At 37.6% G+C, this 22,083-nt stretch overlaps 3 protein-coding genes across 4 annotated transcripts in view; 2 read left to right on the top strand and 1 right to left on the bottom strand.

Annotated features, from left to right (window-relative positions):
• LOC108247230 (phosphatidylinositol transfer protein cytoplasmic 1) overlaps window positions 1–1,507 on the bottom strand; it is a 63,259-nt gene extending 61,752 nt beyond the window's left edge. The window contains exon 1 of one of the 2 annotated variants that reach the window (XM_017435194.3): window positions 1,189–1,507. In XM_017435194.3, the coding sequence (XP_017290683.1) occupies window positions 1,189–1,236 (48 nt within the window). In that variant the 5' untranslated portion in view covers window positions 1,237–1,507. The remainder of the gene's footprint in view (window positions 1–1,188) is intronic. The other variant, XM_017435196.3, reaches the window with a different exon arrangement.
• Window positions 1,508–7,075: 5,568 nt separating this feature from the next.
• psmd12 (proteasome 26S subunit, non-ATPase 12) lies at window positions 7,076–11,301 on the top strand. Its single transcript, XM_017435149.3, has 11 exons — window positions 7,076–7,284; window positions 7,648–7,707; window positions 8,189–8,317; window positions 8,494–8,601; window positions 8,751–8,855; window positions 8,998–9,147; window positions 9,329–9,463; window positions 9,870–9,982; window positions 10,284–10,458; window positions 10,643–10,720; window positions 10,840–11,301. The coding sequence occupies exons 1-11, from the start codon at window positions 7,177–7,179 to the stop codon at window positions 11,047–11,049; spliced, it is 1,371 nt and encodes a 456-aa protein (XP_017290638.1). The 5' UTR covers window positions 7,076–7,176; the 3' UTR covers window positions 11,050–11,301.
• A 2,107-nt stretch (window positions 11,302–13,408) lies between these two features.
• The window catches only part of helz (helicase with zinc finger), a 49,012-nt gene continuing 40,337 nt past the window's right edge, over window positions 13,409–22,083 (top strand). Inside the window, exons 1-7 of the mRNA XM_017435198.3 lie at window positions 13,409–13,493; window positions 18,285–18,527; window positions 18,817–18,853; window positions 19,497–19,621; window positions 20,334–20,390; window positions 20,669–20,717; window positions 20,927–21,002. Of these exons, the coding sequence (XP_017290687.1) occupies window positions 18,303–18,527; window positions 18,817–18,853; window positions 19,497–19,621; window positions 20,334–20,390; window positions 20,669–20,717; window positions 20,927–21,002 (569 nt within the window). The 5' untranslated portion in view covers window positions 13,409–13,493; window positions 18,285–18,302. The remainder of the gene's footprint in view (window positions 13,494–18,284; window positions 18,528–18,816; window positions 18,854–19,496; window positions 19,622–20,333; window positions 20,391–20,668; window positions 20,718–20,926; window positions 21,003–22,083) is intronic.

Genomic DNA, 22,083 nt, shown 5'->3' with positions numbered 1-22,083 from the left:
ACATGTAAAAAGGGCCTATGTGACAAAGCGGATGGTTATGCGCCTCTATCCACTTCAAAAAAAAAGCTCTCTGATTTCTCCAGCCATAGATCTCCTAAAATCCTGCCGTGACTTCTAAAAGCAAGCTGAAAAATGGGCAGAAAGCGGGCGCAGTCGTGTGGAAGGTTACACAGAGTAACGGGGAAACCAATCATATCAGCAGTCTGAGAGCCAGTGAGTGGGAGAAGGGGAAATCTGAGTGAAAAAGCTCCTCTCCTCCTGGATATTCTGATTACTTTAATCTTTACAACTATTCAGATCAACACATCTGGGCGGGGGGGTTATTCTCCAGACGTGAACTGATGAGATGTCACGGCGTAGACTAGGACTCCGGCTGACAACCGCCTCTTGGCTAGAAAGAAAACCCAGCAACACAAGAAGATGGGAAAAGGTAAAGGGTGATAACAGATACAGCTGAGGAGTACACTATACATACCAGGACAGGAAATTAATTGTCCTCGTGTGCTAATTTTAGACTCCGAAGTGGGACCAAGCAGTGAATCCCCCAAAACAATGGGTCACTCTTTGTGGTAGACAATCAATCAGAGCTGCAGAGAGTAATTTACTGGGCCGAAGATGCAGTTAGATGTGGAGACAACCGCTGGGCCGTGTTAGTGTTGTCATGTGCAACGAATTAGGCTTGACTGAATTATTAAAATGCAATTTGCATGTGACTGCAAGCGTGTTTACATGTGAGCAAGGCAGAGGTGTGGATTCACAGATAATGATCCCGCTTCACACACAGCATGTGAACACAGTGCTTCTAAAATAAAGAACCCATATATATTTATATATATAAAATATATGGTTTGTTTGTTTGTTTGTTTTTAATACAAGGCAAACCAAAACAAGATAGCTTACATTGTTGTCTCAGGCTTCCACATGTGTTAAAAAGAGAAGCTTGGACAGAAGGAGAGGAGCACAGACGGATAAGACTTCTTTTCCCAATTAAATTAAATGAAGCGCACAGAGTTCACCTGAAAGCATTTCTGAGCCACATGTTTGGAATAACAGCAAACCCCTAAGCGTTAGCTGCCAAGGTCGTCTGAGAAGCACTGAGCTCCGCCAGTCAAGGCTGAGGGGGAAAAATAATAATAATAATAATAAAAGAATGAAACAAAGAAGAGCCGAAATTGGCAGAAAACTCACCTCCTCTACTGTGAGGGGCATGCATATCCTGTACTCCTTCATTAACATCTTCTCCCCTCTCTCTCTTTCTCTCTCTCTCTCTACGCGTTCCCGCTATGTTGGTTGTTTTTTTTTTTAACAATTGTGTCAAAGCAGCTGAATGAGAGTCCCCTCCGCCGCCCGACGGGATGCGTGTAATATCTGGAGATGTGTCAGCACATGTGACAGTACGGGCGGCCCGAGTTAGAAAATGGACCCCGAGTTACGCTCGACTTCTTCTCTCATCGGAACCAGCGCACCGCGGACTCCTCGCCAGCATTGAACGTGAGAGGAGAAATGAGCTCGAACGGTTCTGGCTTGTCCCCGCCCACCAAACCGAGTTTGGGTCAAGCCGCAGGGTCGCAGCGAGGAGCGGGGCCGGAAAACGGGAGGTAACGGCTTTCAAAATAAGAGCGTAATCTACTTCATAGACTTTTTCTTTTATTGGTGTACAATCAGGGGTGGAAATTAAAAAATGTGGGTTCGGGTTGAATGTTATTTAGATAATTAATTTTCCAACAACAACCAGTTAATTTACCAACAAGTTTTTAACTGTGTTTATTCCGCTCATCATGGACAACAAGTCCTGTGAATTTGGAGACATTTGTTTGTTTTTTTTTTGCAAAAGTTACCAGGGGGAACCAAATATTTCAGCTGTCTGAAATAATCGGTTCCCCCTCTAAAACATGGGACAAAAATAATTTACCAACTACTCCTTAACTGTGTTTATTCCTCTGTATTATGATATTATTATTATAAATATTTGCCCCTCTAAACAATTCTGTTAATAGATAAGTCATTATTTACGGAGACGCAGGGGGAACCGTATCTGATGGGGGAACACGGCTCGACGTAACAGCAGCAACTCGAGCACATTGCTGCCCCCTATATGTCAAGAGGACAAATAACACCTTTTCTGTTTAAATTGGCAACCCGCCACAGTGGCGTGTGTTGATCAAATTCACCCACTTCAAATATTTACCCGCATTTGGCCAGTGACGGGTGCTAATTTCCACCCCTGTGTACAATACAAAAAAATGCACGTGAGATAAGGCACGATTCAGCTAAGTTTATTGCCTAATCAATACATTAAACTTATGTGCACGGCCTTCAACCAAAACAAAAATAATAAGAACAGTAGATTGAATGAAGTTGCAAATAACTGTGTTGCACAGACGTTGCAAAAGCACATTGATCAGTTCAAGAGTTTTTTTTAGGGTGCTGTCTCTGTTTTCCATCTTTTGATAGAAATCCATCAAGTGAAAACAAATATTTTTACTTTACGAGTTTGTCATCCCAACAGAAACGGTCTTTTAGAATTTCAGAAAACATTGTTTCTCAAAATATAATGACTCAATGAAAGTATTTAATAAAAATATGTTTTTGTTGTTGTTGTTTTTTTATTTTTTTCAGAAAGAAAACACAGTCTGATTAATCCACTGATAATGTATGCTGTATTCTAAAGTGTGTATACATATTTGAATTGGATCTGAAACATACAATAGCTGGTTTAAAACTGAGTGATCTCATTTAGTGTTTTTAATTTGTTTTTTTGGTTTTATTTTGACACAAACTTAAACTAAATATAAATGTACACACACTGATATATGAGAGTTGAGTCAGTAACAAACACTAAATAAATAGTGTTATGGATTTTACTGATTGGGATTTACAGGCAAATGTGTCATTTTGACTCAGTCTGAAAATACACTCCGTCTCCTGAAAATACCTAGACTTTTATTTTGAAAAAGCTATACCGGATGTAGATTACCTCTGCTGGCTAAGCTGCAAAAAAATATTTGTCTGACGTACAGCCTGGAGTAAAAGTCCAATTTGGTGTTTAAAATGTTTACTGTGAAAGCAGAGCAGCAGAAACCACAGTGACCGAGATGTGAAAGACGTTTTTTAAAAAGTCAAAAACAAAACAAGTCGTCGAGTCGAGCGAAGAAGCGTCTCTCTGCTCACCGCAAGTCTTTTTTTTTTTTCCAGTCCGCTACGGAACGAGTTGAGGTGGTGTCGGAAAATGTTAAAACCAGTTTACATCAACCCCCCCACCTCCCACCTCCCCCCGGCTCCGTCTTCTCGGCTGAATTAATCAAGGCCTGATCTCTGGTGTCGACCACATCACAGGAAACATGAGTTCACAGCAGCTCTCACTGCCTCACCCACATTCAGAGCAACACTGCATTTCATTCCTCATTTCTCTCACACTTCTTCTATAACACTCAGTAAAAACTCTTCAGTCCTTTTGGGAGTTTTTAGTCAGTCTTAGTTTTTACCTGTGCTTCAGGGTGTTGAAAATGAGCCAAAAAGTGAACTTAATGTTGTTGTTTTTTTATGCAGAAAAGCCAAAAAGTCTAAAATACTTGTGGAAAAATATGAGTTCTTTATTATTTATCTTTATCATGCAATTAAACTAAAGATTACCTTACATTCTGTAAGCTTCTAGTCTCTCTCTCTCTTTATATCTATATTGATATATATATATATATATATCGACATAGATATCTATAAATTAAGCAAATTAGGAAAATGAAGCCCCTAATTAAACGAGGGGATCTTTTTGCAGGTGCAGTTTGGTTCCATTTGTCTTATTATACAGAAAGGTCAATACAAAATTAATCTGAACTCTTTTTATGAGTTGTTAAAATCTTCAAAATGCAGGTTTAGTCCAAGCCAGAAATCTGTACTTTCACACAGCTGCTAACAGTGAAATAAAATAACTATCAGTTGTTTGCAAGCGTTAACTTTTACTACAAGAAAACAACTAAAAATAGTGCAACCGCAGCTTCAGTTCCACTTTGATATCGTTTGTTATTAACAGCAGAGGTAAAATCTTTAGAAGACATTTGAGCCTTCACGTTGCTGACAGTCGCAAAAATAAAATAAAGTCATCTGATGTGACGCTGTTCCTTTTTCTTCCAGTTTTTAATTTCTTTTTGTGTTGCGAGGGTTGCTTTGAGCTGTCACAATGAGCGTTAACGCTGAGCCCGTTAAAAAAAACTGTCATTAATAGCCTGTCTCTGATCTGGAACTCATCTGTTTTCTGCCCGTCCACGTCCTGCAGTCACACTTTCTGTCTCCTGTGCTTCGTCTGTTCTCTCTCTCTGCTGCAGCAGCAAAATGAAGCATCTTTTTTTTTTCCTCCTACAGGAGACCTGACCTCTTATTGCTGTAAAAAAAAAATACCTTCCAATATCTATGGCACAATCATGCTATCACTCCACGATAATAATCAGCCTGGTGCACTCTTTCTCTGTTGCAGTGCTCAAAATACACACTGCAAACGCATCATAAACAGTCTATTGTTCCAGGCAGGGTGAAGCAGATGCTGCTTGCCTGAAACACATGGAAATTTTCATGTTTTAACAAATATATCATACAGGATTTGATGATATTAATTCTGGGGATTAATAGGAGTACAGTATATCTGTTTATTATTATTTTGATGGTGTCTTGAGATCCAGGGTCTTTTCAGAAATCATCTGCCTTCCCTTTATCTTGTGAAGGCAGTTTGATGCACATTAAAACGATGTGACTCATATGCTAAAGCCATGAGTGAACACCTGAAACTACTGCTCAGAAGAACTGAAACTGTTCTGCCACCACATTGTGACCCAACACCTTTTTAGACACGTAATCTCATTTTTTTTTTACCCCCCCTCTCCTTTAATTAGCTGTCAGTCTACTAACGCGACAAACACTTTTTCAGGCCTTTTCCGAAACAAACAACTTGGGATTAAATCCGGCGCCGTTCTGCTGGCATTAATTGAAATATTCAGACGCCATCATGCTTTTTCAGGACTTTGTCTTCAGCGTCACGTTGTATAATTAGCTATCTGTATGGAGGTAAACTAGAAACTCAGTCAGCGGCACTAATGCTGTTGTCCCTGAATGCTGGTGCCCATAAATCAATATTTGCCCGCTATGCCTCTGAATGACAAGCCTGACAGCCCATTATCTGGGATCATGGTGTCCTTATTATTACAGTTTGTCACACTTACTTACTCTGAGCCCTGTATGTCTCGATAACAACAGGGAACAATGTCAACGCATGAAACAGTGACTTTTAATTAAAAAGGGGGGACTGTGCTGCTGATTTCATTGACAGAATGAGCGCATTATGGTTCTGCTCAGCAAAAATGCCTGCCCATATTTCTGTATCAGAAATGCTGACAGTGTTTTGCCTTGTCATCATGTATTTTCCTGACACAACATTTTCCTGCTGGCGTGGCAAACCCTGTAAAGCAGCATTTCAATTTTAACTCTGCCTTTAATAACCAAACTAATGTATGAGCCACTTCTGCTTAGGATACGGGATACAGTGATGCTTTTAACCGGCGATCAATTTGGAGTACATTTTAATCTATAAACTGTGCAATGCAACTTTAAAAAATCTTTGCTGGTTTGTTTTCAAGTTGCACTGATACATCTAACTGAATAAAAAAGCATCTCAGGCTTGAAAACTAGTTTACCTCTCAGTTAATGTTTGTTTTGATGTGTGTTTTAATAAAATTTAACTTCCATTTGATGACACACTTAGTCTTACATTAAAGGTAATAAAATAAAGAGTCTTTTTGCTCCTGCTTTAAACAATCAATCATTTATTTCTTTATCAGAATATATAAACTGTGGGTAAACTAGTAGCAGGAATAACGGCTAAACTTCTAAAAATTAAGAATAAAAACAAAAATCAAGACATCAAACTCCAATATAAAATAACATCTTAAAGCATCATAAAACATTTCCTGTCTAAGCCAGATAAAATATTCTCTCTGATGCATCAAGAAATCACAACAGAATGTCTGAAGACAGGTACTAAAATGCAGGGACTCTTTTGATGTGCACTCACCCAAATTGTCCATTTGTTTGTTCCTGATGCATAGCCTAACACAAGGAACAGCCTATCAGAGAACCTGTGTTGGAACCATGGGGCACTTTTGTGAACAAACTGTTTGATTCAACTAAACAATCAATAAAACACTCACATATCTTGTGTCTGTCTTAAAGGGGAATTAGCATGGCAAAAGTTTTACTTTTGCTTCTACTGTGAGTTGTCCTAATACTGTAACTATGGTGTATACACACAAACAATAGAGAATATTTTTTTAATCAAAAGTTTGGTACACTAAACCTAGAACTTTAGTCTGTTATTGGCATCATATTTATTATAGGAAGAAATATTTGATGAGCTCAGTGGTGATAAAAATGTTTGCAGTTCCAATGTTTGTTCCACATTTCAGCTTCCTCTTGATTAACCCAAGTCATGCATGTAAATCAGAGCCTGACCCACATTAGTTTTATTCACAAGGAGCCTCTCAGAGCAGTGAACTGTGTGAAGACAGGAATGCACAATGCAGCCTTTAGAAGGACATCTACTGGCGGACTGTGGTAATTACTTGATGTTTTATCCAATTGATTTGAGTCCATTCAAGTTTTTTGTTCATCGCTATCATCTGATTGATAAAAAAATGATTTAATCATGGGGTCCACTCTTCACCTTGGGTTAACCTACTACAGATATTGTCCGTAGTATCCAAATTTTCTTTCTTTTTATGTTTTTGAACGTGTGATTAATAAACTAATAACACAATTGAACTGTCAGCATTGGGTATTTTTGCTGGCTTACACCACAAATTGAAGACGAAAATATACTTACACACTACCTTGTCATTATTTGCGTGCTCGTCATACGTTAAATAAAATTAACAACAAAGTGGAAAGCATAGAAATATTATACAAATGTTTACAGTGTGGCTAAAAATAACTGGACGAATCAAAACTTGCGCCTGCCTGAAATATTCTGGGGTCCGCTGTGGGTCCTTCCGGCGCCTCGGACAGCTATCCGACTCTTTCATTTGATTGGTCGCCTCACAGCTTCGTTCACTAGACAAGCATAACAGCGCACGGCTGAGCCTTGTCGTAGGAAAAGAGAAGACTTGTAAATTTATAATTTATCTCGCCGCAACGATGTCTGAGGAGCGCTCTGAAAGATCTGATGGCAGGATTGTTAAAATGGAGATCGACTACAGCTCAACTGTAGACCAGCGTCTCCCGGAATGTGAAAAAATGGCTAAAGTAAGTGAGGATTAAAAAAGGCCAGCAGCGCTGGCTGAGTCATGGCACAACGGGCTCGGAGCGTTAGCATTCAACAAGCTTTAGCTGCTCTACCCAGAATATTGTGACCAAATATACTCTGACCGTCATTATTCATAACTGGTCATGCAGTTTATCACTGTTGCTTATATCTATACTCTTTATTTACATGTATACGAATGAGTTTTTGTGATGCGTTGTACCATGCTAGCCTTTTTTAGCATTGAGACTTTAGCTTCAAATTTAGCCCACCAGCTACCCAGTTACTCTGGCGTTCTCTGAGATAGATAAGTTGGTCATATTATGTATTGTTAGAAGCATTATTAATTATTTTTTCTGCTTTAGGAGGGGAAACTGCAAGAGGCCATCGAAAGCTTGTTGTCACTGGAGAAGCAAACAAGAACGGTATGTCAAACCCATACAGCTGAAGCACTCTTAGCAGCGAGCTTTAGTTAAACACCACAAAATACGTTTAGCTGTGAGGATTGTCATTACACTAAATAAAAGCATTTTTCAATTAAGACCAGAGTCATCTGATTACATTTGTCTGACTCTCATTTAAACAGTTCAGTTCGGTCTTCTATAGGATGGACCATTGTGGCACAGCTTTTTATGACGTAGGACATTATCTAAAGAAATGTACTGTATATGTACACATTATGCTTTTCTTACATGGGTGTTCTTGATTTTTGTTCTTTTTATTAAAATAGTATGGTAAACAGCCACTAAATAAGAAACAATACACCAGAACTTTAAACTTAACTCTTATTTTCAGAGGCTCTCAAGCTATTTGATTTTAAACATTTTAAGGCACCATCAGGTTCAAAGCTGCACATGTACGTAATGTGTTTATTTTAATCTCTGTTTTTGCTTGCCCTTTTTTCAGGCATCAGATATGGTGTCCACATCCAGAATCCTTGTAGCCGTGGTCCAAATGTGTTATGAAGCCAAGGACTGGGATGCTCTGAATGAAAACATCATGTTACTCTCAAAAAGGAGAAGTCAGCTCAAACAGGTGAAAACATATTTTTAACAGATTGCTATTTTCTGTTGTTTTTGTTTTCCAAAATTAAAACCTACAAATCCTGGTGAATCCTGAGAACAAGTAAAAAACAATGTGTCCCAAAAGTAATTTTAAAACCACTGTTAGTTAAAACAACCTAAATATAATCTTTTTGTTCTTTGTCTTAGGCTGTTGCCAAAATGGTGCAGGAATGTTACAAATACGTTGATGCTGTGACTGATCTGAACATCAAGCTGCGACTTATTGACACACTTCGCACCGTGACTGCTGGCAAGGTCTGGAATTTGTTTGTGTAATAACTATGCAACATTATTACTATTTATTTACTGAAATTCCTTTTGTTGGCTGGTTTGTAATGTGGAAAGTGGTGAAATATGAAGGTGCTGGCTGTCAACACTGATACATAAAATTTACCCACTCACAGATCTATGTGGAGATTGAGCGTGCCAGGCTAACAAAGACACTGGCAGGTATCAAAGAGCAGAACGGAGACGTCAAAGAGGCTGCTGCCATTCTGCAAGAGCTGCAGGTGAGATACTGATAACCTTTATTTTATTTCTCAAGCATAAACAAAAAAATGTGAAATGGCTGCTGGGCACAAATCACAGACGTCTGCATATGAAAGAAAATAAAAAAGCTCTGGCATTTAATTTTGTATTTATTTTGCTCAGGTGGAGACTTATGGCTCCATGGAGAAAAAGGAGAAGGTGGAGTTTATCTTGGAACAGATGAGGCTTTGCATTGCTGTCAAGGATTACATTCGCACTCAGATCATCAGCAAGAAGATAAACACCAAATTCTTCCAAGAAAAGGGCACTGAGGTAAGGAAGCCGGAACTAGACACAAATGAAATAAATTAGGCGGTGAGGAAATCTGATGTTCTTTTGCTTTTAAAAGTATTAAAAGGCCTTCCTATACATTCGTAATATTCTTAGGAACTATTCAAAAGTTGCTGCATGAAAAGAAGTACTGATAATTTTCCCTTTTCTCTTGTTCACACAGGAGTTGAAGTTGAAGTATTACAACCTGATGATTCAGGTGGACCAGCATGAGGGCTCCTACCTGTCCATATGCAAACACTACAGGGCAATTTATGACACCCCCTGCATCTTGGAGGACAGCAGCAAGTGGCAGCAGGTACACTGTTATTCTTTTGAAGCACGAGTTGAAGACACATTTTGTTTTGCAACAAGATGTTTAATTTAAACGTAGCTACTGCAGCCTTTTCAAACATGTACATTTAAAGGCATTCCAGGAAAGTCTCCACAAGTTTACATCTAAAATCTGAATTAACATATTATGTTTTTTTTTTTAAAAAGTCATGCAATTTATTTTAAAATAAAAATGCTATATTTATAGTTATTAGTTATGAGTGAAGAGGCAACATGATCTTGATCTTGGCTCAGAAGTTTTCTTTTTTTTTTTTTTTTTTACTAAAACAGCACAAAGACGTTTTTGAAAACGGTTACAGAAAACAGTAGTAGTCGTCTTTGTCGAGTATTTGAAGAAAAACAATACATAAGTTTTGTTTTTGTTGTTTTAGGCGCTGAAGAGCGTGGTGCTGTACGTGATTCTGTCTCCTTATGACAACGAGCAGTCAGACCTGGTGCACAGAATCAGTGCTGACAAGAAGTTGGAAGAAATCCCTAAATACAAGTAAAATCAACTTTCTATCACTTTGCCTCTTGTTTCTACCATTAATGCAGTGAATAAAGTAAACACACATTTTTCAATGAAAATCAATGTATTCCACATATACTTAATATAACAGAGAATGTATCTGTAGGGTTTTACAGGATTTTAGAACTTCTGTTCATTTTGGTCAACATTAGCACATTTTTTTTGTTTTGTTTTTTTCCAGTAGAATTCATGAAAGCACTAACCTCATGTTTTGACACAAGGTGTAAACAGATGTTAAAGAAGTGAACACTAAAGGTCTTCTGCCTTTTATTCTCAGGGACCTTCTGAAGCAGTTCACTACTATGGAGCTGATGCGTTGGGCCTCTTTGGTGGAGGATTATGGGAAGGAGCTGAGAGAGGGCTCGTCTGACAGCCCGGCAACAGATGTCTTCTCTTACTCAGAGGAGGGGGAGAAAAGGTGGAAGGACCTCAAAAACAGGGTGGTGGAGCATGTAAGTCTCACATGAAGGAGCACCCAAGGCACAAGAATTACAGTACAAATAAAATATGATAATCTATTTTTTTATTTAAAGCTCTTAAGTGCTGATATTGAAAGCTTCCCATCCCGTCTGCAAACTTGTTAAATATGCTTCCATGTTTATGTAAATATTAATGAGGTTTTAATCTGTTCCCCAGAACATCAGAATAATGGCCAAGTATTACACCAGAATCACAATGAAGAGGATGGCTCAACTTCTTGATCTCTCAGTTGATGTAAGTCAGCATTTTTAGTTTGTGCAGATTGTAGCTCCCATTACACACACATTCAAAAGCTGGATTGGAGCTCACAAGAAGACCTTCTGTATAATTTGTCCACCCAAATATTTTGGCAGGAATCTGAGGAGTTTCTCTCCAGCCTGGTTGTGAACAAAACCATTTATGCCAAGGTTGACCGACTCGCCGGCATCATCAACTTCCAGCGGCCCAAAGACCCCAACGACCTGCTCAACGACTGGTCGACCAAACTCAACTCTCTCATGTCTCTGGTCAACAAGACCACACATCTTATTGCCAAGGAGGAGATGATCCACAACTTGCAGTGACACAAGAACAGTATATTATTTTATATTTTTGGTTCATATTTTACTTTTGTTGATGTGAAAGGGAGGGGGCGTGACTGTGTTTTTTGAAAATATGGTTTGTTAGCAAAAAAAAGCTTTCTGTGGCCCAATTGGAATGTCATGTAAGTCGAAATCAAATCTGCGAAAAGTTTTATCCCGCCACTAAATTGTTTGATTTTTTTGTTTTTTTTACTGTTCAGTAAAGCATTGACAATAAACACACGAGCACCTCCACTTTTTGTATCTTTTTCTGTTTGATGCAAGTTCATGCTGCTGTTTTGTGGTGAAATAATGTGTTAGTTTTGCATTGATCGCCTAATGAAAACAATTTTCAGTTAATTACTATTAGAACAAAAACTCCTCGTGTTATTTTGTTTGATCTGTGAAAGATTTTAACCAGTTAAGCCCCAGAAATCTGACTATGAAATTTGATTCATTGATGCAGTATGTAAACAAGCTCTTTGACATGCCACACTAAATTTATTTGTATTAGATTAATATTAGATGATTAAATTCATATGAATGGAACAAAAGTGCTCTTGTAATTATAGCTGGAAAGATTGGTCACATCCAAGTGAAGAACTTATTTTAAAGTTTCTTGAAATCTGACTTTTTATCCAACTGCAGGTGTGAAAGAAGTTGTATTTATACATTAAAAATGACAGTTTAGGTGATCGTTCTTTTTGTTCTGATTGGACGTCTTCTCAGAGATTTGCTCAGCACTGAGAACTGTTTTTAGAAAGCTTGTAGATATGCATTTGCTTTAATGTAATGGTTTGTAGTTGGAATTTAACTTTATTTTACACACACAGAAAAGAAACGCTCAAAGATACAGTATCTATTTTTAAAAGCTGTTAGGGCTGTAAAGGACTCCATCAGGCTTTTTAGACCATTCTCTGTGGTTAACATTTCAACATAAAAATGTTTGAATTCCTCTTAAAGAACTATTAAGACATGCTTTGCTCAGTAGAGAAAATGTAAATATAAAACTGACCTTGTTTCATGAAGCACCAAAGTACACCATAACCATAAACTGGCCCTCATTAACATTTTACATTTTAGAGCAATCAAAACCATATTTATACAACATTATATTTTACAGTATTTCCATGTCAGTGTTGGTGCAGCGAATTAATGTGCAAATTAAACCTTCGTTAGATTCATTCTTCATTAGTGAACGCATTCAGATTTTCTTCTTCTGATTAATTCAACATTTCTGGACAGATTCTTACTTATTTTCTTTACACGTTTAATGGATTATCTTCTCAGTAACAAAAATCACCTTGAACAGTGTTGAGTTTCATCAGTCATTTTGGTCCTTTTAATTTAACTTTAGGGCATCTGAAGATTTCTTTTATCAATTTTCTTTACCTGCTTTTCTGTGGAAGGTCGTGATGAGCTGGTGTCTAACTCCAGCGGTTATAATTGGGGAGAGGCGGGGAACAACTGGACGGGTCACCAGTCCATCAAACGAGACAACCATTCACACTCTCACTATCACCTACTAGTGATAATTTACAGTTTCCTCAAAGACAGCTTAGCTTTAAAGATTTTGAAAGGATGATATTTTTTGGCACAACTATGTGGTTGAGTATTTTTGCATCCTGCTTCTTTATATTTCCACTTCAACTGGAATATTTTCACGGGAATATAACACTTCGTACTCCACTACTCATGTTTCACAGCTTCAGGGATTTTTGAGATGAATCGTACCAGTTTCTGATGCATAACAAAAGCAATGTGTGCTGTAGCAGTGTCAGTTTTAGTTGTCTTTAGCTGCCTGTATATATATATTTTTTTCCAAACCATTTAATTTATTTTATAGGTTGCAACCATTTCATTCTGTTCTGAATTTTTTAAATTGTATTTGATTTTTCAATGTGTACAATTCTAAATTTTAGAGCAGATGTGTTTAAAATTAACTTTTTTTCCCATAAATCATTTCGGATTTCTTTTATATTAGTGTATATGGAAACATGTCAACTTTAAACATTAAAATAGGAACAGATTGAAAGACTGGCAAGAGTTATCAGTGATCTTCTGGTAAAATATATGATGCAAAATATTGGTTAGATCAATAATTTAAATGTGAATCTTTAATCACTTTTGCTGCTAATGTTTTTATTAGTAGTTGTAGTAGTAGTAGTAAGATTTTTCTCGTTTCTATGCAGAACGTTTACTTGCAAGACGAACATTGTACTTTTCACTTAATACTCACACTTAATCCCAAAGCTCTACACCCAAAAGTGACCAAACCCAGAGCGTCTGCAAACATGAAAAACTGTCCTGCTAAATGAACACGTAAACAAAGGCACGCGCACACGCACGCACACATGAAGTCCTCTCAACCTTCAGAGCAGTACATCCCACTATGCTTTGCGTTGGTCTGACAAGTGGATCCAAGATGGCGTAGAAAGTAAAGCTAGGTAAGTGTTGACTTCCCATTTTTAGCCCCTTCGCTCGCCCTTTACGTCGCGGGGCCGCTGACACAGACCCCCTCCGCAAATCAGTAGGATAATGGCGAAGGTTTTGAGCTCATGCACGGACGACAACGCGATGTCATGCGAATTATGCGCGCCTGAGCGCCGTGGCGAAAATTTCGGGCCCGTTTTGTTTCGGCGAACCCAAGCTAGCTTAGCCCGCTAACGCGAAAGGAACCAGCCAGCTATTCTTGTGAGGCTGACCGCTTCGGTGCCAAGAATGGCCCGTGTTTTGGCCACCGTGCTAAATGCTAGCTGCGCACACTCGGCTCAGCAGCAACATTGTTTAACTAACGCAAACAAGTAAGGTGAGTTAAAACACTGTGGGGGCATTTTTTTAAGGGCTTCGCAGACGCTGCCGTCATCGCTCTCTGATTTGCAGCACTCCAGATAAGTTTGCCTGACAAACAAAACCGTCCAACTATCCGCGTAAAAAAAAAAAAAGTAATCGCCGTAGTCCGTGTTTAGAAGCGCAAGTTCCCTTTATTTCTACTCGTCCGACACATTTGCATCTCCTATTGTCGTGTTTTCTGCACACATTGTTGCTAACGATGCTGTCAGCCTAAATGACGCTGGGTCAGGTTGAGAGAAGTTGACGTGCCTTTGTTAAAATAAATAAATAAAATAAAATAAACTGCCTTCAGTCATAAAGTCAGCTCCCATCCACTGAGCAGTTCACAATGTGCCACCCCTGTTGTTTGATCACATGATGCCAAAAGAGGAAGGTACCCACCTACCTCCTAACTGCTTGTTTTTACCTCTGGATTGTAGACTACAACTACAAATAGGTCTGTGTAATGATTTGGAGATTACAGTGACCCCTTGTAAAGGTTACCAGAGCTAATATCACTTCTGCTAGGGAGTGCTATTTTTCTCCCTTGTTCAAAAACAAATTGTCTTCCAAATCAAGCAACATTCAGACCTCATTTTGCATTGCAAACATTTTTGCCGCGTTATTTTGAAGAACCGTGGTCATAATGTTCCAGGTGGTGACTGAGCGCTCGGGTTGACGATTTGGCGTCCCTTCGTTTGGTTGGACGGTATGACTTTAATCAGTCTTTTGTTGAATTATTCCAGTTTTAAAAGCTTTTTATTTGCCAGTGTTGAGCTACAGTTCCAGCTGTGTAACTAGCAATGTGAAAATGGAACCAAAAGGTATTGGGCTACTGCCCAAGGTTGAGTATTTGAGGATATGGTGTTCTCCATTAGGTCACCGTGCACCTTTCAAATTTTCATCTAAGCCGTTTTAGCGTGAAGGAGGCCACACTGTATGATGTAGTCGCAGTCTGTAGTTCACATGCTTTTATTCTGCCATTTCTTGTTGTTTTTTTTAAGTGATTTTATAGTTTCTTGTCTGACAGCAGCTCTGTGGTTTTCTGTTAAATAAGAGTGCTAATTGCCACAAAGAAGATGCTCTTATTGTTCCATTCTTCTTTTTTTTCACATTTATGCTGACCAGAGGCAGCATAAATCCATATCAGTGCAAAAAGATAAGGCTGACCTCGTCATCGACGTCTAGACGTATTTCAACATGCCACACACTTAAATTGTGAACTTCAGCTTAAATCAATTATCAGTTTACGTTTTTTCAAACTTTTTTTCAATATGGAAGCTATAAAACATACAGACATTATCTGTGACCTACATTTTGGTTAACCTGAGATGTGACCAGCAGTAACAAATATGACAGCAAATTTTGCAGCTCTGGAGTGTCTTAAATGTGTTAAGTTTTAGTCTTAGTCATTTTCAATTTAGTATAGTTGTAGTTGATTAAATGTTAAATTAATTTAGCCAGCTAAAATATAAAGTATAGGCGTAATGCATTTTTATAAGTTTTTAATTTCTGAAATCTGCACTTACACACAGATGAAACATCTCTAAATCTGCTGATTAAACTATTAAAGTCTATGTGCTGCAGATTGAGGTAATCTTACATGAAACACAAACAACAATTTAAAAAAACAACTGAATATTAATGGATGGTAGATCTGCTGTTTTGGGACAAGTGCAAAAAATGTACATGCATATAAGCTAGTTGTACCATCTGACATCCCCAGAGAAATAAAATGGTCCTCTGAACAAAAACATTAAATTCTAATTGGGTGTAAACGCAACTCATCCCAAATTTCTACTTAATAAATCTACGTCTGATTGAATTATGTCTCTGCAAAATATTTTTGTCTGATTTGTTAACAAAAAATGGCAATACTTGTCATAGTTTGACCTTCTGCATTAGTTGTTATGTAGTTATCATTTTGTATTTATCTGGAAAAAGATGATGACTAAAACTGTGATGAAAATTATTCATCAACAAAATTACCTCTGGCAACCAGATCTCATCTGCTTTTTACCACAGACTAACACAAGTCAGATACTGTTTAGTTTGATTGGTTTCTGCCTTTAATTTATGAGAAAATAAAACAATTTTATGAAACTGTATTTTAAGAATCCTATTTACATCTTCAGAAATAAATATTGAGCCCTGCTTGTTGATGTTAATTATTATCAATTTCTTTTTTAGGTTTTAGATGGATTCAGGGTTGTGTCATTTAACATGCATGTGAAGCAAAGTTCTAAACAAAATAGAACATCTGCTTTGATAAGGAAGAAGTATAGATGCGATGTGTGAAGTAAAGGTAAGTTTGCAGAGATTTACTTGTTCATTATGGCAAGTAGACTACAGAAGCATGGCAGCATCTATAACAATACCACCAGCAGTTGGCGTAGTCCAATACACTGTCATTAGTTTTAGCTATCTACAGTATTTTATTTTGAAAGTTCACAACTTGCCAGCAAACCACAGCCGGTTTCTTCTCATGTTTCCCTCTTTGTGGTTTGGTTTTTTTATGCCATTCATCTGTTTCTCCAGCGAGTCTTGCATCACTGTAGACTCAGACTTCACCATTAACTGCTGAGGGTGATGGTTGTCACTGTTTCGTTCTTTGGAAAATCTGTTGTAATCAGCGGAGACCCCGCTAAAGTGTCACTGTGCCAAATTCACCAAGGCTGCAGAGCAGAACGAGTATATTATGAAGTCTGTCTGTAACAAGATGGCAGTCTGTCTGGAGCTGCAGTCTTAAGCGAGGCAAGGAACTTGCAAAATGTGTTCTTGAGGTATTTTTTTGGCAGAAAATTCTTGGTTGTTTAGACTTTTTGCAGTGTAGCACCCATAGTTGAGTACTATCATCTCAGCTTCTAAATGACCAACAATAAATGTTTTCTTGGCTGGAGGCCTGTGCTTTGGCAGTGGAAATGGAGCTAGTTTGAAGTTAGGCACTGGGTCCAAACCAGCACTGGAAGCACATTGTATGAAAGTCAGTCTTATTTGTCTCTAACTTGAACTCTGCAAGGGGTAAACAAAATTGTAAACTTAACCATATAATTAAAAAAAATTCTACCAGTGAGTGCACCTGAAATGGTAAGGGTTAACAATAACTTGACCAAAGATAAATAAAAATTGTATTTGACCTAGAAATGAAATACCATCCAATGTATCCATTACATCCTGATGTGCAGAAAAGTAGCTCTGTAGCATCTCATTGCCATCTGCAACCTCACACTCCTCCTCCTCACCGATTCAAAACTTGTGATTATTATTTCTGTGTGTTTATATGCATATAATTTTTAAAAAATTGTTTGTAGTAGGTTTAAATAAAAAGGTGTAAATAAAAACAGAAGTTTTAATAAAATAAGTGAGCAACAAGAGCAGTTCTTAAAATTGTGGAAGTCTAGTATAGCTTATATTTTGGGTTTTTTTGCCTATTCTTAAATCAATTTTTACTCAGTTTAGAAAACAAATCTTATGCAGTGTCTGTCTTTTTTATTTTCCTCCTTTCAGTAAAGGAATTTATATTTTTGCTCACTCGCTCAGCCATGCATTAATTGTGCTGGACTTTTAGAGATACCCTCAACTCAGAGTTTGTGTCAACAATTATAAAAACAGTAACTGTTAGGCAATGAAACTTGTAAAGAAACCTGAAACCTTTCACTGACCCGCTGTACTTGCACAGTGCGAGTACAGAGTTTGAGTTTGTTTTGTCATTGTGAAGATAATGAAAGCGAACTACTAATAATGCTTCATCCACTGGAAGTTACAAAGCAGCAAACTACCAAACTATATGAAAGAGACTATCTGCACCTACATATCTTCATGTAAGTCTGGGTCCAATCAGAACTTTCTCAGATGTGCTTTTTTTTAAGTTCATGGATTGTGGGGACTCAGATATAAGTTAACCAATGTAACTGAGTTATCTTCTTACCTTTTTAGCCAATCAGTTCTAAGCATTTAAGTATAACAACGTAAGATTTATTTATTTGTTTTTGTCCTAAACTCAAAGATCCATTTCTAGACCTTAAAGAAATAGCATAGCCATTTTGAAGCATTACTCTGTCAAATAGATATCAATACTTAGTACCTTATCAGCTGTGACATCAGTCATTGAACACAGAGTATGAAGAAGTCAGGAGTCTCAGGCTGATTTTTGTGGTACTAACTATTGATAACTCTGACAGAACATTAATTCAAAATGGCCGAACTATTCCTTTAATTGAAAAGCTGCATACAGTACATGTGTTGTAACATGACCTGATACTGAAAAGTTAGGCACTCATTGTTAGTTGCATTTTGCTCGGGGGTTTGACCCTTTTATGGGAGTGTACCTTTACCAAAAGCCAGAGTAAGAAAAGCTCTGATCTGATATTAGGATGGATGTTCAATGCTGGTTTTCTGTCTTCCAGACGTTTTGTCCCTGAGTCATGGCAGACAGGAGAGCGGAGAAGTCATGTGAAGAAGCCAGCAAATCGTTAGCCAGGCGGGAGTACGAGGCGGCAGTCACCCACAGCACAGATGCCCTGGTGGTTCTTGCACCCCAAAGCTCACCCTCGAGTGGCCCTGTCCTGCCAAACCCCTCATCCGTTGTGGCAGTCGCCCCCCTTCGCAGCCGTGCCCTGCTCTACCGAATTGCTGCCTTTCTTCAGCTGGTGAGGACAGTGGCCTTCTCCAAGTATTGGGATGCATGTAATCTATGATCAAAGAGTGGAATTTTTTATTTTTATTTTTTTCTGGGAAACTGTCTTTGAGAATTCTTTAAAAAATGTATTTAATCAAGGGTTATAATTATGATGTGGGGTACTCACTATTTGCAAATATACATGGAAATTACACTAGTCTCTATAGCTTTCAATTCATAGAAACTATTTAATATTATTGTAAAAGACTCAAAACTATAATAACAATATTTATTGTATTTTTTCTTCCTTTCACCAACAGAAAAACTATGACGAAGCAGATGAAGACTGCAAAAACGGTGAGTAGTAAATCAAACTGAAAATTTCAATATTTCCCCCAGTAAAGCTCCTAATTGTTGTTTCTGTGTGGATATCGATCCCATGTGTGTATAATAATGTTATGCAGTTTATTGCAATGCATTTTTTTTCCTGCTGTCACTTATTGATGAGCAACATGGTGCTCAGCAGATGAAAACATGAAGCAGCAGTTGGTTCCAGTAAAATTGTCTGGAATCCAGAAAATTCAAGATTTTACTAAGGTGTTTGAGTAAAAAAATGTGCCAAGAGGTCTTGGAGCAAATTTTTCAGATTTATTTCCTTGTATGTCACCATTTTAGAACATCTCAGTTTTAGAATTGTAGTACATTTATGAAAATGTCTTCAGTGTTGTTTAAATCACTGGTCAAAGTTTATGCCTCAAATACAGATGTTCATACAGAAGCCTGATTTTTATACAAAAAAAAAAATCTAGTATAAAAGGGAACTGCTGTGGCCTATCATTCTGGACAGGATGTTCTACAACTTAGCATCTTTGGTTTTTTTTTTTTTTTTTTTTTTCCTGGGAGCCAACTTAAAGATTTATTACTCATCCTGTGGGAAACCTAACTGGTTAATATAATTGTCTTTCCACCTGTTCAAACTGTCATTTTCATTCTGTTGCAGTTCTGGCAGAAGAAATTGCCCGGGGAGATGGTTCTCTACGGGCTAGTTTGCGCTCCATGCTGTTGGACGGGAGCCTGGAGGAGGTGGCAATCATTCTATCTAAAGCCTTGTATGGAGAGCCACTGGTATGTGCATTAATGTGCATTTCATACAATCTGTGCATACATGTAGGCTACACACTGAAAAGAATTAGATGTTAAAGCAAGAATATTATAGCTGTTGAAAGCAAAATTTAATTTTTTGGTCCGTTCTTTCTGTGGGTACATTCCTCTGTGTGTTATTATTGGAAAATGCATGTTTTTGCCTAAATTTAAATTACTATCTAAATTGCCATTTTCTTTTAAAATAAAAGTTTATTGGCTCTATATAAATATTGTCAAAGCATTGCACTACACACAAAAAAAGGCTTGATGATAAGGGGAAAAGAAAGGCATCTTTCACAGTAAAAGCCCTCAGATCACCACTCACTCAAGTGACATTTTCAGAGAACATTCTTTATATTTGTCACATGGTGTCAGTTACTGGAAGGGACTCAACCCACAGAAGTGACAAATTGAAAAAGCAACTTGCAAACATGCCAAAAACGTATATAGCTCGAGCAAAAAGCGTCACAAGTTTGTATTTTCTATGTTACACATTGGGGGCATTGACGGTCTCATGAAACAATTTTCCTGCTGGGATGAATTAGACTTTTTAATAAGCAAACTTTTGCAATGCATAATTTAATTGTGATAAAGCAGAATAGTTGTTATAAAAGAACAAAGAATGACTATGGTGTACGAAAAGTTCTTAATGCTGTTGAGTCTAATTGAAGGTCCTTCCTCTCTTCCGGCACAGAATGGCATTGTTACAAAAGACTTGACCAGATTAAAAATGCTCTTCTCCGAAATAGAGGTAAATCCTTACACTGAAGGGTTGTGGTTTTACAGCATACTTGTGTTTCTTTTCTTCCTGCCTAAGCTCTTCAGTATCTTCTTGCCATTAGATGTAATTATGTTTGCATGTAAAAATTATAACTCCATTTTATTGCTAGATTTCAACACTAATTAAAATGCTTTTCATGTTTATTGAATGTTTGTAATGTATGTGGCTAAGCCTCTGATTTACACAATAACGATGATAATCTTCTGCTTCCACGTCCTCTAACCCCCAACTGTTTCATCTCAAATCAGGCTGTAAAAAGAGAGATGGCCCCGGAATACACAGATGACCAGGACGAAGGTGAGCAAATCTGGACAATAAGTTGGTTTTAATATTTCTTCGAATTTGTAGATTTCACTTTACACTAGATATGATTTCTGTGAACCTTTTTGTTTACACTCAGTTGGTCTCTTGAGTCTTATCTTAACACTCTCCAGCAGACTGAAGCCAACATGCTCTTTAGTTTTTAGCACCGTTTTATTTTGATTGCTTGGCTTGTTTATTGACAGAGGTCCAAGATGGCTGGCAGTTCCGGCCCCCTCCTAGAGGAGTCACCAGCAGTGAGGAGTACACTCTCTGTAAAAGGTATTATGAACTCTCTTTAGTTCACATATGAGTATGAAATGAAGAGTTTTTTTTTTTCTTCTCTTAAACAGAAAATACCAAAACAATTAACAAATCACATCCACCATTCCAAATTCTGAGTCTAATTGTAGTGTAATAATACAACTAATCTTGTTGGAGGTCATGACAGTAATGTGTTTCACTGTTTTAAGATTCACTGAAACACTTTTGTCACCCCAAGACAGACAGATTCTGTCTCAGTAAGAGATAAAGGTTATGTTTCAGAATTACTTTGTCTTTACCTGTAGTGCTTTTATGTTTAAGGGGGAAAGTTGACCTGAAAATGCCATCAAATTGTCCAAATATACCACAGCATTCGGTCTAAAATCGCCCTCTCTGAAAGCCACACAGACGCACACTCATTTGATGAGAATATGGCGAAGGGTGACTCATCTGTATCACCAGTTAGCACTTCTCTGAAGTTTGACACATTTCGTTCATTTTGAACTTTCACATATGCACGCCTCTCTGTAAAAAGGGACAGTTATGCTCTTCTACCATACCAAAAAAAAAAAAAAAGTCTTGCGCCATGGAATGAATTCACAATGAACTGAATTTATTCACACAATCTCGGCTTCTTCAGTCAGAATAACAGTCATGCAAGAAAAAATTGCTCTACAGTTTTACTTTCTATATCACAGTATTTCACGATAATTGCACTCGTCAGACTTGTTTTTGTCGAGCAGAATTTCTGATTCTGCTTACTTTGGGCTTTCTTAAAAATTGAAACTAAACTCTGGTCTTTAAATATCACACCCATTATTTTTGTGACTGAAGCTCCTGCCAGTTGTCTCAATAATGAACCATTTTTCATCTTGGAACAAACTTGTATTTAATCAATATTATAAATTTATGCATGTCACAGAACAAGAAATCCTAAATTCCACCTGTGTTGAAGCATCTATATTTGTTTCGTCTTTTACTTTAGGTCTTTATCTTGTTGCATGTAGACGCTGACAATATACACATAACTCTGTGGTAACATTTGTGAAAAACCCCCAGAAATTAATGTATAACAGATTTAGTTATTCTTTGCTCTAAC

The sequence above is a fragment of the Kryptolebias marmoratus genome, linkage group LG3, assembly GCF_001649575.2.
Source record: "Kryptolebias marmoratus isolate JLee-2015 linkage group LG3, ASM164957v2, whole genome shotgun sequence".
Classification (NCBI taxonomy): Eukaryota; Metazoa; Chordata; class Actinopteri; order Cyprinodontiformes; family Rivulidae; genus Kryptolebias; species Kryptolebias marmoratus.
This window is presented reverse-complemented; position numbering and strand designations above follow the sequence as displayed.